This window comes from Wickerhamomyces anomalus (assembly GCF_001661255.1).
Source record: "Wickerhamomyces anomalus NRRL Y-366-8 unplaced genomic scaffold WICANscaffold_1, whole genome shotgun sequence".
Classification (NCBI taxonomy): domain Eukaryota; kingdom Fungi; phylum Ascomycota; class Saccharomycetes; order Phaffomycetales; family Wickerhamomycetaceae; genus Hansenula; species Hansenula anomala.
The window spans coordinates 2,127,428-2,143,785 of NW_017567110.1; the positions used below are offsets into that span (position 1 = coordinate 2,127,428).

Genomic DNA, 16,358 nt, shown 5'->3' on the forward strand with positions numbered 1-16,358 from the left:
CGTTGCAATTTTAGCAGATTCACACGATGATTTGATCATATCTTCAAGTTTATCGACCCTTACAACTGAAGAAATACAAGAGCTCACGAAAGTGAAGCATGAACAAAACATTGAAAATATTAAGGTAAAAGAGTATGATGTGAATACTTTGACAATAACGTTCCCAAATCAGATTTACAAGAAACTATCGCTTACTCTCATCAAAAGTGTGGAACCTTCAACTAAACCATATAGCACATTGATTTTGGCTAGAGGAGTACCAAAGTTCTCAAATTTATTATTACAATGGCTTAAATCAGAAACTGGTGCATTGATAAGGCCCGTCAAATTCCATTCTCAGTTCTTGATAGAATGTATGAATATCGTTGTGAATGGATTATCAAACGATAACTCAAGATTAGGTGATCTGGAATTAGTTTTCAATGCACAAACCCAGCTCAATGCACTTTCAAATATTTCAATAGAGATATCAAATACAGAAATAGAAAAATTCTCCAAAGAAGCTGGTGATGAAGAATTGAGGAAATTGATCTATGAGTTTTTATTTGAAAACACTTCTATTGATTTTGAAAAATTTGATCTAATAAAGTTTAAGTGTAATTTCCTCTACATTACAAGTGATGGGAAACTAAAGTTCTTCAAAGGTATACCCAGATTAGGGGCTTCTGATACTATTGGGTTTACAGCATGGGACTTTATTGAAAAAATATATGAAATCCTATAAGTTTTGAAGCAAATTAAAAACTGTAGTGACGTGGTCGCTCTCATTATTTGATTGGTGAAACAACGTAGTATTCTGATCCCAAAAATTGGGTCAAGAACTTCTTATCTTTATCAGCATAAGAATAATCTGGTAAAGATTCAATTGTATCTTCAATTTGTTTTTTAAGCTTTGCTTTTTCATCATCTGGGAGACTGGTTATATAACTTCTCGATAACCAATAGTCATAAACAATGGTCTTATCGAAAGGATAGATTTTATGCTGGAATTCATTGATAGCAGCATCTGAATCAAAAAAATTTTGATCCTCAAAAGCATCCCTCCATAATCCCTTTCTATACTGAGGAACACCTTGATCTTTAGATTGAGAAAGATATGCAATTTTCTCCCAACCTTCCTTTTGTTTAAGCTCTTCTTCAGTAAGTTTCAAGTCAATTTTTGATCTTTTGAGACTACCATTATTTTCAGTACTATCAAAGTTCCAAATCATTCCCAACTTACCAGTTGGCTTTAAGACTCTTCTGATTTCCTTCAATGAATCTTTATCAGCAAACCAATGGAAACCTTGAGCAATAATGACAGCATCGACTGAATCATCCTCTAATGGTAAGTCATAACTTGATCCTAATCTTGCATCAGCATCTGGGAAATTCTTACTGAAGGATTCAAGCATACCAGATGAAGGTTCCACAATTTTCAAATTATCATTTCTTGACCAACCTAAAGACACAATGTTTTTTGTGAACTTACCTGTACCAGCAGCTAGTTCCAAGACCTTTTTATCAGTATCATAAGAACCATCACTTTTCACAAGCCCTAAATCAACCAAGAACTTTGCAACGAACTCTTTATGGAAATCAGGTCTCACCTTATCATAAAGAGAATGATTTGAATTGAATGAGTTCAATGAAGTTGGATGGACAGTTCCTGCTTTTGTTGATAAAGACATTTTCAACAATGATTGAGAATGAGGGATGGAAGATTTCAAGCAAGAAAAGGAACGAAACATAGAGAATTGTAGTATTTATATTTATTTGAAGACCAGAAGCTGTGGCGGAAACTTTAAGCAGGTGATCTTCAATAACCGGCAACAAATTTAATGGGAACTCATTGTGTATTTAAGTGTTGAACTGATAGCTATGAAATCGGCCTTTTCTCTTCTTGATTCTCCAAAAGTTCAGTTCCTAGAGGACATCATCCGCGACCAAACTCTGAATACTTTATATAACAAGAAGTCAGCTTCCCTTCGCTATATTGATCATATTTAGCAAATGTAGAATCAATTTAGTCCATCTTGAAGCCAATTTCTATCCTCAAGAGAGCCATTTTGTGAATTGTGCGCTCTATGATTGTTCAACCATGTGAATTGTTTGTTTATCATTCTTGTGCGAACGCGTTTGTGGTGACACGTCTCTGGCCAATCAGCGTATCGCGTCAGCTTAGATCAAAAAGTTGACATAAGCGGATAACTAATTTGAGTCTTTGACCCGTGGGCGACGGAACCTCCAGGCTCCAGGCTCCGGTGTAAATTTGAAAAATCTTCCTGTCCACTGTCCAGTGTCTAACCAGCCCATGCTAAAGACATCTGAGAAGGATTCAGCCCTGGAGCAAACGCCCTAGCCTCCAGGGCTCAGATGGCTGCCAGTCAAGCTGCCTATGAGCCTAGCTCCCCAGCCCAGAACTTTTTCATTTCCGCCTAGAGTTCAACGGGGAGTTTTTTCTTTGATGCCAGAAGAATCCGGCATCTTTGGGTCTTCTCTGTACATAAGACTTTCCCTTTTAAGAACGAAAATCCATGTGAGATCCTGCGCCTTGCTCAGCACTGTAACAATTTTTCGAACTGATCCTCAAGAGTCAAGAGTCAAGATCCACAACGCTCCATTAAAAACATCGTATACACAAGTAGAGGATGCCTGTACAGTATTTTGATTCTACAAGGTCCCAGTGAGGCCCTAAGTGCTTTGAGGTCTCAATTTACAAAGCTAATTGTTGAACTTTCTGTTGCTTCAAACTCAGCTTTCAATTCTTGAACCTCTGTCTGCATCTTTCTCTACAAATTTGTACTGATATTTTTTATCATGCAGATCACCGTGATGGGTTTTACAGAGATCTCTTATTCACTCCACTTTTTACAAAATGCTACAAACTTATAAGTAAAATTTCGAGAGATGTCATCCAAACTACTACCAGTACTTCTCAGAATTATATTCTTCTTGTATATGTTTTTTTTACCCTAAATTTGTATCACTTGATGTTTTTTTGACGTTCAATTTAACTTAAAAACTGCTCTTTGATGTGGTTTTTAACATGGGACAATGCTCCCAAAACGTCCAATTCATGCAGAAATTACATTTGTCGCCCCAACAACATTTCCTTATTGAGCGCATAATCCTGTGACAAAAGAAATCTTCACCTTATTTGTTTAGGTCACTGGAAAAAGGACCATTGATATTTTGCAAGTTCAGTTTGAAGCTTGATGGACGAGGATGTTGATTTTCTTGTAGAGAAGTCTTTTTTTAAATATTTATCAATTGTTTTCATCTTTCAACGCGTTCAAACTAGTTATCGTTGAACAACATCTATCCCTTCGCTATCAATCACGATCGCTATCTTCTCAACATCAATATACTAAAATGGAGTTCAATTTTACGAGAAAGTGGCTAAATCTTTTCATAATAACGTTGTTATTCCTTACAGGTCGTGTTTATTCTGATGTCTCCATCTCAAAACCATTGACAGGTCAAACATATCAAGTATCATCTGGGAAAGTAACAGTTCCAATTAGTTGGATAGAGTCTAATGCTGTTCCAAAACTAAGCAACATCAAATCATATACATTCACCTTATGTTCTGGTCCAAATAGTGATATCTTTTCCGTTCATAAACTTGCTGATGGAATTTCTTCCTCTGATATCACTGATTTTTCTTATGAGGTTGATATTGATTCTTCATATGGTAAAGATGGTCAATATTATGTTCAAGTTTATGCTGAAATCGACAAGGGGTACACTATTCACTACACAAATCGTTTCACTTTGAAAGGGATGACAGGTAGTTACACTCCAAGTGTTGGTGGAATTTCCGACCCACCATCAGGCCAAACATCTATTGCTGGTACTGGACAAACTGGTATTGTTTCAATTGATTCTCGTTCTTTTAGTGTTTCATACACAATGCAAACAGGATTAACAAGATATGCTCCAATGCAATTACAACCAGGAAGCACTGTCACAAAAGATAAATCACAATGGTCAAGAAGATACCCAACTAGTGCAGTTACTTATTACACAAGTTTAAGACCTTCACCATCTCAAGTGTCCACTATAACGCCTGGTTGGTCATACACCATGTCATCATTAGTCAATTATGCAAGTCCAGCTTTGAGTCCATCTGCCAATGGTGGTTGGTATAATCCAAGTTCCAAGTTAGTCAAACCAACTATATCAACTCCATCAGAATGGTTAAAGGCTCAAACAACTAGCAAAAAATGAACTATATTCCAGCTTGAATTCACTATCATTTAATGACTTAACGAAAATCCACAATCCTGTTATATTAGAGACAATACATTTTCTATGCTATTTTTGTATACTAACATATGCTTCATATTTTTATAGTTTGCCCTTTCCCTGAATGAAATATTCTTCAAGATTATTGCACACCTTGTAGACCTACACAGAAGTTATTCGAATAAACATTAATGTACATTACTGATTTTAACGGGTCATTCACACACAAAGATATTGGCTTCTATCTCAGTTTCTTGAACGTTTGAAGTTACCACCTCTTTTACCATTTTTGAAACCATTGAATTTTCTCTTTTTGTTGTTTTTGTTACCTCCAAAGTTTTCATTGTTAGCTTTCATTTCAACATATGCAGGTTTGCTCATGATCAATAATTCATTATCTTTGTATTTTGGTTTTTCTGATAGCTCAAGAAATTTTTTAGCATCTTCTGAATCAGCAAATTCAACGAAAACAGATTCTTTGAATTTTTTATTGTCATCTCTTCTTAATCTAACTTCATTGATTTTACCGAATGGTTGGAAAAAAGCTTCGAGATCTTCTTGAGTGGTTGGAGTTTCTTCACCGAAACCTTTAGCATAAATACTTCTTTGGAATCTTGATTGTTTGTCTGAATCACTTGGTGGTAAGATTGGATTTTTACGTTTGATCATTTCACCATTTTCGGAAACAACTAAAAATTCTGATTTTTTCAAAGCATCAACGACAGCAGAAAGTGGTCTGAACTTTTTCATTCTGTTGAAAGAGGCAATTGTACTAATTGAGACCCATCCTTCTTGATTTGATTGAACAGTTCTCCATAAAAATTTATCTTTTGGTAAGTTTGAATCACTAAAGTAGAATTCAACTTGTTTTAAAACTTCTTCTGGTTCAAATTCAGAAGCAGCTTCTTCAGTTTTAGTTTCTTCAGATTTTGGTTCTTCAAGTTTGGCATCATCTGCCTTTGCATCTTCAGGTTTAGCTTCGGATTGTTCTTCTTTTTTATCTTCTTCAGTAACTTCAGTTTTTGATTCAACAACTGGTTCTTCAACGCTGGTTACTTCTTCAGTTTTTGGAACTTCAACTGATTCAACAGCTTGTACCTCTTTGGCTTCACTCATAGTTCTATAGATTGCTTGGAGTCGTTTAAACTTATATGCCAAATCTACTGAAAATTTTACTATTGATGTTGATGAGTGTAAATTTTTTTGAATCGATGACTTGTTACGGGCACATATTACAAAAGCAAAAGAGACCGAGGGTAGTCATGTGATTTTGTTATTCCGGTACATTGTATAGAGCTAAATTCTTTAGTTTATTGGTTAATTAGGCTGCAATTGGGCACTTATATTGATTATCTTGGTTTAAGGATAATGCAACTCTAGAGGACTTTTGCTCTTTTAAGCTTTATTTCATTTTTGGTTCCAACAAGTCAGCCATATGGTCATATACTATCAGTGAACTCGATCTCTTTTCCTCCTTCTAAGCAATCCACAAATTTACAAAATACCTGTTTTGTTTTCATATTGCAAGAAAATGAATATATTTGGTCTGTGAATTGGAAGAACTCTTTGGGTATTGCAGTGTACTTAAGTTCGAGCTCATTTTCAGAGTTTGTATCTTGCAAAATATTAAACTTTTTATCCCAACTTGTACTTATTATTGAGCAGCCCAGAGTGGATTGTGTTTTCTTTAAAACAGAGCCTAGAGCTTTATACTCTTGCACAAGGGTTCCTTGTTGTTTTGTTCCCCAATAAAATGTGGATATGTTATCGATAATCACTAAACCAATGGGTACTTCAGCATCTGATTTTTCAAGTAACGGTGAATCAGGATCCTTTAATGAAACCATAGACTTTATAATAGCTGCTGTTGAATTTCGTGTGTTCACGATTCTGATTCTATCAGCTTGCTCAGGTGATAAGGACGAGGTCAACTTGTTAAAGTATTTGTTCTTTGTATTCCAAACATAGTACGTATCAAAAATAATTATTCGTCCAATTGCACCCTCCATACAGGTCTTGATGTAATTTAAGATAACCTCTGTGATGTATTTATGCCGTATAGGCTGTGGTTGGTCTATCATATGTATGATTGTACATTCTCTTGTATTGGTAAATGGACATTGGATCTCATGTTGAATGGGGCGAACAAACTGAAAACAACATAGTTAGAACAGTAACCTCAATATTCGGGAACATTACTCACATTCTTAAGACTAACTGGCTTGATGTCTTTTATAAGATCCATTGGTTGATCTTTTCATGGTGTTAATGGTGTTTTTGTGAACACTGAAGATCTTAAAGAGAAGAGTTGAACATTTCAAAATCTGCCAAAACATCAGGACATCACTTTAAGCTACATTACAACTGTATCAAACCTTCTCTGATTACCAATATCGTTTATCATTTATAAATTATATACATACATCAATCTAAGATCTCCAAAACAATGGACATGAACCCCGGTATCAAAATGTTGTCATTCAAGTTACTATTTCCTTCCAGGATACCACTTAATGTACATGTTAAAAGTAAAGAATGGAATGTCTTGTTTTGAAAGAACCAACCAATTTGTTTTAAAGCAGCACACACAGCGAATGATGCTGTAACAAAAGTCATTGTACCTTCGACAGTCTTTTGAGAGCGTCCCCAGTTGATTGTTCCATAATTTGACCCAATTATCGAGGCCAACGAATCACCAACCCCGAGCACAACTAATCCAACAACTGAATTATTGAATAAAATAGGTAATGAAATACCAATGAATAAATATATGTATGAAATAATAATTGGACCCTTATCGTCTCTGAAGTCAGCAAATAACCTCAAATTTTTGTCAAGGGTGACACCAAATGGATACAATTTCAAGTATCTGATTTGTTCAACAACCAAGAATAGAATCAACGAACCAGCTAAACTGACCTTGACAAATTCTGCATCTAGATGTAATGGATAAACAATCAGTCCAAGGACTAAGAAATGCCAGATCTTTCTTCTGAAGTTTGGAGATAGCTGAATTTTGTAATTGAAAATGGTTGGAATCAATAAAATCAAGGAAACTAACCAAATTGATAGGATTTGAATTCTTGTTGGTGTAGCAGCGGCATATTCATAGATCCAAACAATAGAATTCTTACCCAATATTGGATCCAATTGATACATTGTTAAACCAACAAAAGTACCAGTCCATGAGCACATCAATAGTATAGTTCTCAGCCAGTTATTTTCGTTATATGTCTTGGTGATCAAATATATCAAAACAATTCCTGCACCAAATGATATAAACAACTTTTGTAAAATCAACACATATAATGAGTCTGAATCAATCAAGTATAAGTCAGTAAGCAATATACTAAACAGATTGACTTCAACTTTATCTAAAGATTTATATTCGGATATTTGCCCCAGCACATAGTTGATAGCTAAATGACCTGCAGTGACTTTAAAATTCACGATGTAATCAGTATGGTCACTATTTGAACCCAAAATTGACATTTGGACCAATATTTTAGCAAAGAATGGAAGATTCAACAAGGTTGAAGTTAATGCAACATTATAGAGCAGTAAGTCTTTATTCAAAGTTAGTGCCAAAAATGAAGGTAAAAAGATCAAATAAATAATATTCCAAGGTGGGAGAGGAATTGGTTCAGTAGACCCTTCTTTTTTAGCGTTATTTGTTTGTACTCTAAATGCAATAATAACAGCTGATACCAAAGCGATAATACCACAAGCAGCACTAATCAACAAATTTGAATCCTTTTCTGATTCCATATAGAGATCTTTATACCTAACATAAGCCAAGTTGATTACAAAAGCCAAAGTTGATAGCTGAATGAATTTATCACTTGAGCCATGTTCATTTGCAATGCCTCCAATCCATCTGAGGAAATCTTCTTGTGGGATAGTTGGAGGTTTTGGTTTATTTTCTTCGGCTTTTTCAGCTTCAAGTTCTTCTAGTTCCTTCTGTTTGGCCTCAACGGCTAGCCTTTTGCGTTCTCTCTGGGTCAAGGTTGGGCCTGTTGATTTCTTGGGTGGCATTATGGTCAATAGAAGGATTCAATTATTCAACAATGGCCCTTATGTGGTGTTTTATGCCCAAGTGTGCTTTGTTTTTGCTTATCGTGTTCTCTATTTTTTTTTCGTTGCCAAAAAAAAAGCCGTGTTTTAACCTTTAACTGACACGCTACAATCGACAGCACCATAAAACTGTCATAAACTCGTATTTTACCCATAAACACATATCTATCTAAAAAAATATTACTGCTACTTTGATTATCAGCTGCTGCGTTGTGTTTCTGAGCTTTTGCTCAAAAGACTGGTTCTTTCAACAGTGACTTCTGGATCATCCGTAGTGAATTCATCAGTTTCATTTGGGAAAGTCTCATATGATTCTGGAGTTTGACCATCAATAGTGGATAATCCAATAGTTTTCAACTCTTCCAACATTGTCTCTCTGATTTTAGCAGAGAAGGCACCAACATCTTCTTTTTTCAAATCTTTAGTGGAGATTGGTTCCAAAACTTTGATTGTTATTTCACCACATTCAAAACTTTTTGTAGAGGCATCAAGTAATGGAGATGTGACCGAAACGATTAATGGAATAACAGGAATTTCAGCTTGTTGAGCAAGATGGAATGCACCTTTCTTAAATGGTAACATTTCTGGGGTCTTACAGTATGATCTAGTACCTTCTGGGAAGATAAATAAACCTCTTTTCTTTTCTTTCAAATTAGCCAATGCCTTGTTCAAAGTTTTAACAGATTTTTCTCTATTTGAACGATCCAAGAAGAAAGTACCACTTAAAGCCATGAACCAACCCAAGAATGGAACATATTTCAAAGATTTTTTAGATGTAACAACACAACCTTTTGGGAAAATTCTTCCTAGAATCAAAATATCCAAGGCACTTTGATGATTAGAAATAAGAATAGCTGGTAGTTTATCCAAACGTTCACCATTTATCAACTTTATTCTGATACCAAGTAATGAGCTGAAAGTGTAGTAGAAAACTCTTGCAGTAGTCCACTGAGCTAAATGACGCTTCCCAACAAGTGTTAGGGCAATAGAAGCCAAAACACCATAGAGGGCACAACCACCCAAGATAGTGGCAGCCAAAACAGTTTTCGTATAGAACTTGAGGGACTTGAAGAAACCCATGATGATGATAAAGTTAACGAGCGACAACCAAACAAGGGAGAAAGCTGATCCAATTTGTTGTGCACTTTTAAAGAAGTCTATACAAAATTACTCGCTTTCTTTTTTTTTTTTTTGTTGTTTGTTGGAAAAGTCAAAAAACAGCTGAACCCGTTTTCTTTACCCGTCGTACGATGGCAGAGGGGCCACTTGTTTGGGATTAAACAGCTACAGACCAAATTGGAAAGGTTTTGTTCTGGTGGTTGCTACGATGTTTCTTGGGCAATAACTAGGCGAATTTAATAATAATGAAGAATGTGGAATCCCTCCTAACTACCACGGAACTCTGAGTTCACGTGACCGCAGTTCACTGCTGCGTTAACCAGTTCTCCAGTATATCAGAAATCAGCGGTCGATGGCAAAGAGCCAAGTTTCTCCATTTTGCTATCGTTTCACCATTAACTGGAACAATTCAAAGCTGATAAATCCATTGCCACTCTCATAATTTATCTTAGTATTTAATTTCAATAGTTATTCACAGGTTTCATTGATAATTGGATGCTCTGCAATTGATTTTTTGGTTTTTGTGTGGTTATTAGTAAAAGACAGAGATCACAATGCCACAAGACATCAATGCTCCAATTCCTTTGAGAAACAAGGTATTGTCTACTCAGGCAAATGAGGCTCAAAAGATCATGAGACCATCATCTAGCATCGATCTATCAAATCATGCAAAAAGGGCAAAGCTAGACAAAAAACCACTAACTCCAGATCCTGCTGGAATGGATTCAAAGACACCACAAGATCAAGATTTGGATGCGGAGGATCAATTGATTAAACAACGTTTGAAACATTATAACTTGGACTATCCAGACTCATATGAAGAATATTTGAAGGAATCATCAGATAAGAAATCAAAGTTTTTCGCTAGAGCTGAAGCACGGAAATTAGATTTAAAGAATCTTTTACCATACCAAGCAGAATCTCACAAAGATCAGGCTAAATACTTGACTCACGTCCTAGTTCATCTTTACATTGCAATTAAATCACTTGACTTGGAAGGTCTCGTCAGTATTTCAACGAAGGATTTGGCTAATATCCGAAATGATATTGAGCTGACTTTAGATACAGATTTTTTCAATGCGGATCTGTCGTTTGATTATGAAAATGTTGAGGAAGATGAAGATGATGAAGACGAGGAAGATGCTAAAGGTCAATCGGGTGTTATTGGGAAGTTGTTACCAAGATCAGCCACTATCATAAGTGTCAACCACTGGACGAATGAATTGAAGACATGTTTGAAGGCAAAATTTGATATCCCATTAAGTCTCAGAGCTTCATTAGCCAAAGTTTACTACTATTTGGCATTATCGAAAGGCCAATCTATAAATTCCCAGCTGTTTATTGATCTTTTTGTTAAATTGACTTATAAGTATAGAGATTTATTGATAGAATCTAACAAACTTATTCTTGATCATAAGCCTTTAATCAACTATATTGTTGATTTTTTTCCTGATGTTGATCCTACTTATGACATTTACAGTCCAACCACTGATGAGAATGATAAAAAAATCTTCAATCTAAGCATGAAATTGGCCCTAAATTCAAATTGTTTCTTCGCTCCAAGTGCTATGCGTGAACTTTATGATTTTTCATTAAGCAGATTCTCAATCCCAACTGCATTTACAAGTTTAACCATTTTATGCAACTCATTGCCGGTTTTTTTCAACGAATCAAATTCCATCATGGATTTCATTCCCTCGTTGTTTTATTTCTGGACAAACAACACATCCATAAAAGCATTGGACATCAATATCATTGATCTTTTGGGGCGTATCTCACGCTCGGTTTATTTTCAAATCGCAAATGGCAGTGACAAACCAAAGTTTGGAAAGTTCGGTATTTATACAGAAGATCAAATGAACTTCATTTTCAATAATCTACAAAACAATTTGAGAAATGACTTTAAGGTTTCAAGCTTTTATGGGGTCGCAAGAATCTTAGTTTTTTCAATTAATAATGAAAATTTCGAAGGTTTCCATCAAAAACTAAAGGTTTTATTGAATTCAATTGAAACTTATGCACATCCTTCAAACACCGGCTCGTGGTCTATTTTAGTTGCAAGATTTTGTCATAGATTTATCAAGCAATATCATAAAAGAATCATTGCTGAGAAAGATGAGGACTCTAAAGTTCCAAAAGAAGTCCGTTTATCCCCGGAAACAAATGCTAAAATTATCAGTGCATTTAAAGAGATTGTTTTGTTGGGTTCTCAAGCTAAAAAAGATTCGGTTAGTAATTATTATATTGCTACTTTAGGTTATTTGACAGACCTTGAAGCTACAAACAAATTTCTTCTTGTTAATCAAGTTCTTATTGATCTTTATGACTCACTAACTGACCAGTTTATCAATTCATCTCATAGAATCATTGTTGCCTTGAAACAATTTACTGAAATCTCAAGATTCATGATCCATGATAAGATTTACAGAATTCATATGACCAATTTGATGTCCCTCCTTTTAGGCAAAATTGGTACAAATGACTTGAATTTAACAAATAATGTTTTCAACACACTAGTGACAGTAGGTTCGCTGGTTCCATTTAAGGATCTTACAACAGAAGATGATTTCATTTCATTTGAATCAACAACCCTTGGTTTCATTCAAGACCATTTATTCTTTTTGAAAGAGCACCCAGATGAAGAGTTTTCCGCTGATCAATCAACCATCCATAATGCATTCTTAGGTTCCACCAAAATTTTCAATGATTTGACCAAGACCTTAGTTGATAAATTGTTTTTGCTCGTGGAGGCTGATTTGAATGAAAGACTGATCTTCAAAATTACTCAGTCGTTGTTGATTTTGACTCAATCATTCTCTGATGAAGTTTTTGAATCTTTTGCAAAGTGCCTAGAGAATAAGTTTCATGATGACAATTTGAATAACGTTAATGAAAATGAGGTTTTGATTGCAAATATTTACGGTGCTTTAATCAAATCTGATGAAAGACGTTTTGGTAAAATGTTCAAACAATTGGATTACTTGATTAGAGAAGAACTCGAGCAAGGTGCTGGTTCCATTAGAAATAAAACTAGTACCGTTTTGGGTCGTGATAAGAAGCTTGTTCTATATCTTTCAATTTTGGGTGAAGTTTTAAGTGTTTCATATAATCAAGTCTTGAACTACAAAAAGGAATTTATGAACTTGATTCAACACTTGTATGAAAAGATATCCAACCCTTCACTCCATGGTTTGGCTGCCAATATTATCCATAAAACATTGTTGAATTTGACAAAGATCAAACTAAGGGAGAATAAGTTATTCAGCAATGAGGAGAATATCAAATATGAAGAGTACTGGGGTGGCAAACAGTTTGATAGTGATAGGTTTGAAAAAAAAAGATTATCATTTAGATGGTATATACCTACCAACACTGAAGTCTCGTTTGCTATTGAAGTTTTTGAAACTATTGTCGTTGAGACTTTGTCCAAGATTGAAGAGTTGACTAAACATAAAGATGATTCTGAATTAAGTTTCTCAGATGAATTTACTAAGAATTTGTTATACATCAGCAGCTCTCTTTCCGGGAACAGTATTTTATTTGATCCAGATTATACTAGTGATCAGGCTGATAAGAATGAGAATTTTACTGGAACTTCCTTGCAAAGAAAGTTGATGATTTTGAAATCATTGAGAGCTTTTAAAACTGATGATAATGAGCTTAATATTGATATTGAAGAGATCACAAAGCATCATGAAGACGTTGATTTAGTTTCAGAAAGACCTGTTAGTGAAGACAGAAGTGATGTTAAAGAAGATTTCAAAGAAATTTTGAATGGTGTTTCTGAAGATGTCGAAGGAATAAACATTGATGATGAAGTTCCAAGCTCGAGAATGTTGACTCCGATGCTACAACATGAAAGTGATCTCACCTCAATTATGAATTCCTCTGTTGCTTTTAGAGAATTGAAAATTTACAATTGTAATTACTTTTTTGGTAACAATTCATCAGAAAAAAAGAGTTATACAAACTATGGTCATATTCATTCATTAAGATCCCTTGTTGGTCATGGATTGCATAAGGTCTATGAGTACCTATCTGAACATCAAAATGAAAACCTTTATTTGTTCCAAGCTCTATTGCATACTGTTGAGAGTTATTTTTGTGATGTTGGTAAGGTTTCCACTTTAGATTTTGAGGACGAATTATTCATCGATTACACATTTTTGAAAAGAGTCCAATCCATTGGAAACTATACAAAGCCATTCACAAGAACGTGTCTTGGCGCAAGAATTGAAAAGTTTCATCGTCAAAGAGTTATTTTACACTCAACTAATAGATTTCAAACCAAATTAGATAAACTGTTACTACAGGATTTAGTTGAAATGTCTACATCATCTTATCCAAGTGTCCATCAACCCTCCCAGATGGTTATGATCGAAACAATGAAGAAGCTAATTGGTTCATATAGTCTCATCCTTCATGCAGTTGTTCAAAATGTTGAAAAGTCCATTGCTGAAAAGGATTTGAAAAGAATCGAGGCAGGTTTAAGAATTTTCAGACTGAAGAAAATACATAATAAACTTTTGTCTGATTACACAAATATTGGGAAAATCACGCAAATTTTATGTCAATGCTTAATGATTGATAATTTGGAAATCAGTGGCCTTGCGCAGCTCTGCCTAAATGATTTTTCCATTTCACTCAGGATACCATCTGCTATTGCTCGCTTTGAAGTTGTTGAAATTGATGGTGCTATCAGACCACCAGATAAATGCATAGATTTGGAGATTCAAACTGTTAAGGCTGCCAAAGATGCAAAGAGAGAGTTTTACATGACCAAACTTGATGATTTACAAGAGTTATTGATCAAAGCTGAATCTGAAAATGAACACTGGAAACTGTCAGTGTTGTACTTGAAATTTTTAACCAATATTCAAGCCTACTATGAGGTGCCTACTAAAGGTAAAATCTTGGAATTGTTAATCTTGAAGTCCAAACATCACCATCCAACACTAGTGCGTCTTTGTATTAAAGCATCCACTAAGCTATTTGAAAAAACCGTTAGATTTGCTATTTTCAAGTACAGTCTGGAGAATTCGTTTGATAACCAGTTTCAAAGAGACGGTATGGTCAAAATTGATACAGCAGATAGCTTTTCTGACAAGTTCAAGAAAGAAATGGAAAACTTTGAAGATCCAAAATATTTTATTGATGGTCGTGCATTCAAAGGATGGCTATTTTGGGATAAGTTCATTCAAGCGGTGGATTCAACAAAAGCCGCTATTGATGTGCAGTTCAATGATGCAGACCAAGAAAGCTTGAAGTTGTTGGGCTCTCTTATCACTAAAGACTGGTTAAATTTAATCCTCAAAACATTGATGCAAGATAATGAAACCAAAGGTGTTTTCCAAAGCATAGATGTCTTTATGTTTTCAACAATAGTTCATTTGATCTCATTAGGGTTTACTACGCTAACATACCAAGAGCTACTTCACTTGGTTACAGAAAATTATATCAAAGATGAGAAAGCATCTGTTATTATTGTTGCTGAGCTTATATGTGGGTTGTTGATTGCTACCAACCATACAACAAAAGAGAATATTCAAGCTAGAGACAGCTTTTTGGGACCATTTTTAGATTCTGTTGTTTTACATGATCTTGCCCCAGATACTTCTGGTGTCTGGAACATTGTTTTCTGGTGGGTCCCCTCTAGAATTGATGTCAGAAGAGTTCCTATCCTTGCTGAGAAAGCTATGAGTTTGGGAGGTGTGATTGATGTTGACTCAAATCTGGCTTTCATTCAATCTTCTAGGGTTAATTTTGCTAGGTCATATCTTGCAAGTTTGGGTTGGAGGTTTAATGATGCAGAAAAGTTGTTTGATGCTCTTGTTTTTGAGCACCCCTATCAGTTGGTCCGTGACCAAGTTGGAAGCCTGGTTGCAACTTTAGCTTTCACCATTTTCAGAGAATCATATGATAACTCCCAAAAGTTCATAGATGCCCAAAATCAACAGGAACTCGGACTGAAAGCTTACAATATTCCGGAATCTTTTGCTGAAAGAATCAAAGGTTTATTCAATCGTATCGAAAGTCTCAGATTGGAAACAAGTGACCTCAGTGCTCAAGACCTTCTCAAATCAGAGTACTTTTACATCGCTTCCACTGTATTGAAATGGTTGGAAGATGGATTTTCTGGGTTGTTCTCTATCTCATTATCACCATATGTATGTGATTACATTGCACCATTTCTGATGAACTTGGAGAACAATAGAGAGCTATGCAAATTGGCTGGTATCAGTCCTGGTTTTGTTTATTATCGCATGGCTAGCATTGCATATAGACCAGAAATAATACCGGATGTTTTAAAAGTTGCAACAAAAACTGATTTATCAATTCATCAACTTCAAATCCAGCTCACATTCATTGAGCGGTTCTTCTCTCGCCAATTACTACAACTGACACCTGAACAAAAACAACAATTACTAGTTTGTGTTGATAAGTTATTATTCCACAATTCTGTTGAAGTGAGAACAAAGGCTGCTTCTGTTTTATCTGGTTTTATCCATAGCTCGCAAGACTTAGAAGGTGTTGGACCATTCATCAATAAGTACGTCAAGACTTTAGGAAAGAGAAGGCCAAAAAATGCTAAGCTCACCAATGAGGAAGCCATCAAATTACACGCCAGTGCAATGGGTTTAGGTGCTTTAATTTCAGCATTTCCATATGTTTCACCTCCTCCAGCATGGATGCCTTCTCGTGTCTGTACATTAGCAAGAGCATCTTCACTTCCTGGAATAATCGGTAAATCTGCTAAAGATACATTGAGTACATTCAAAAAGATTAGATCTGATACATGGCACATTGATCGGACTTCATTCACGGAAGAACAGTTAGAAGATTTAGAAGGTGTCTTATGGAGAAGTTATTTCGCATGATTACTTTTCCAAACAAACAAAAAAAGTCATATTACAGTGTTTCATTTTGCTTTAAAT

At 35.2% G+C, this 16,358-nt stretch overlaps 7 protein-coding genes across 7 annotated transcripts; 2 read left to right on the plus strand and 5 right to left on the minus strand.

Annotated features, from left to right (window-relative positions):
* Nucleotides 1–639: 639 nt before the first annotated feature.
* WICANDRAFT_66765 (class I SAM-dependent methyltransferase) lies at nucleotides 640–1,670 on the minus strand (the record flags this gene model as incomplete). Its single annotated transcript, XM_019184053.1, has 1 exon — nucleotides 640–1,670. One exon carries the CDS (start codon nucleotides 1,668–1,670, stop codon nucleotides 768–770), a length of 903 nt encoding a protein of 300 aa, XP_019041715.1. The 3' UTR covers nucleotides 640–767.
* A 1,717-nt stretch (nucleotides 1,671–3,387) lies between these two features.
* Nucleotides 3,388–4,167, plus strand: WICANDRAFT_17485 (uncharacterized protein; the record flags this gene model as incomplete). Its single annotated transcript, XM_019180745.1, has 1 exon — nucleotides 3,388–4,167. A coding segment is annotated over one exon (780 nt), but the record flags the coding sequence as incomplete, so codon positions are not given.
* Nucleotides 4,168–4,476: 309 nt separating this feature from the next.
* On the minus strand, nucleotides 4,477–5,346 carry LHP1 (tRNA maturation protein LHP1; the record flags this gene model as incomplete). The annotated part of the gene is made up of 1 exon (XM_019183018.1): nucleotides 4,477–5,346. One exon carries the CDS (start codon nucleotides 5,344–5,346, stop codon nucleotides 4,477–4,479), a length of 870 nt encoding a protein of 289 aa, XP_019041717.1.
* A 289-nt stretch (nucleotides 5,347–5,635) lies between these two features.
* On the minus strand, nucleotides 5,636–6,475 carry WICANDRAFT_103286 (uncharacterized protein; the record flags this gene model as incomplete). The annotated part of the gene is made up of 2 exons (XM_019180373.1): nucleotides 5,636–6,380; nucleotides 6,434–6,475. 2 exons carry the CDS (start codon nucleotides 6,473–6,475, stop codon nucleotides 5,670–5,672), a joined length of 753 nt encoding a protein of 250 aa, XP_019041718.1. The 3' UTR covers nucleotides 5,636–5,669.
* A 179-nt stretch (nucleotides 6,476–6,654) lies between these two features.
* On the minus strand, nucleotides 6,655–7,998 carry SEC59 (dolichol kinase; the record flags this gene model as incomplete). Its single annotated transcript, XM_019181384.1, has 1 exon — nucleotides 6,655–7,998. The coding sequence occupies one exon, from the start codon at nucleotides 7,996–7,998 to the stop codon at nucleotides 6,655–6,657; it is 1,344 nt and encodes a 447-aa protein (XP_019041719.1).
* Nucleotides 7,999–8,502: 504 nt separating this feature from the next.
* On the minus strand, nucleotides 8,503–9,384 carry SLC1 (1-acylglycerol-3-phosphate O-acyltransferase SLC1; the record flags this gene model as incomplete). The annotated part of the gene is made up of 1 exon (XM_019183019.1): nucleotides 8,503–9,384. One exon carries the CDS (start codon nucleotides 9,382–9,384, stop codon nucleotides 8,503–8,505), a length of 882 nt encoding a protein of 293 aa, XP_019041720.1.
* Nucleotides 9,385–9,977: 593 nt separating this feature from the next.
* On the plus strand, nucleotides 9,978–16,301 carry BLM10 (proteasome activator BLM10; the record flags this gene model as incomplete). The annotated part of the gene is made up of 1 exon (XM_019181092.1): nucleotides 9,978–16,301. The coding sequence occupies one exon, from the start codon at nucleotides 9,978–9,980 to the stop codon at nucleotides 16,299–16,301; it is 6,324 nt and encodes a 2,107-aa protein (XP_019041721.1).
* Between the last annotated feature and the right edge of the window lie 57 nt (nucleotides 16,302–16,358).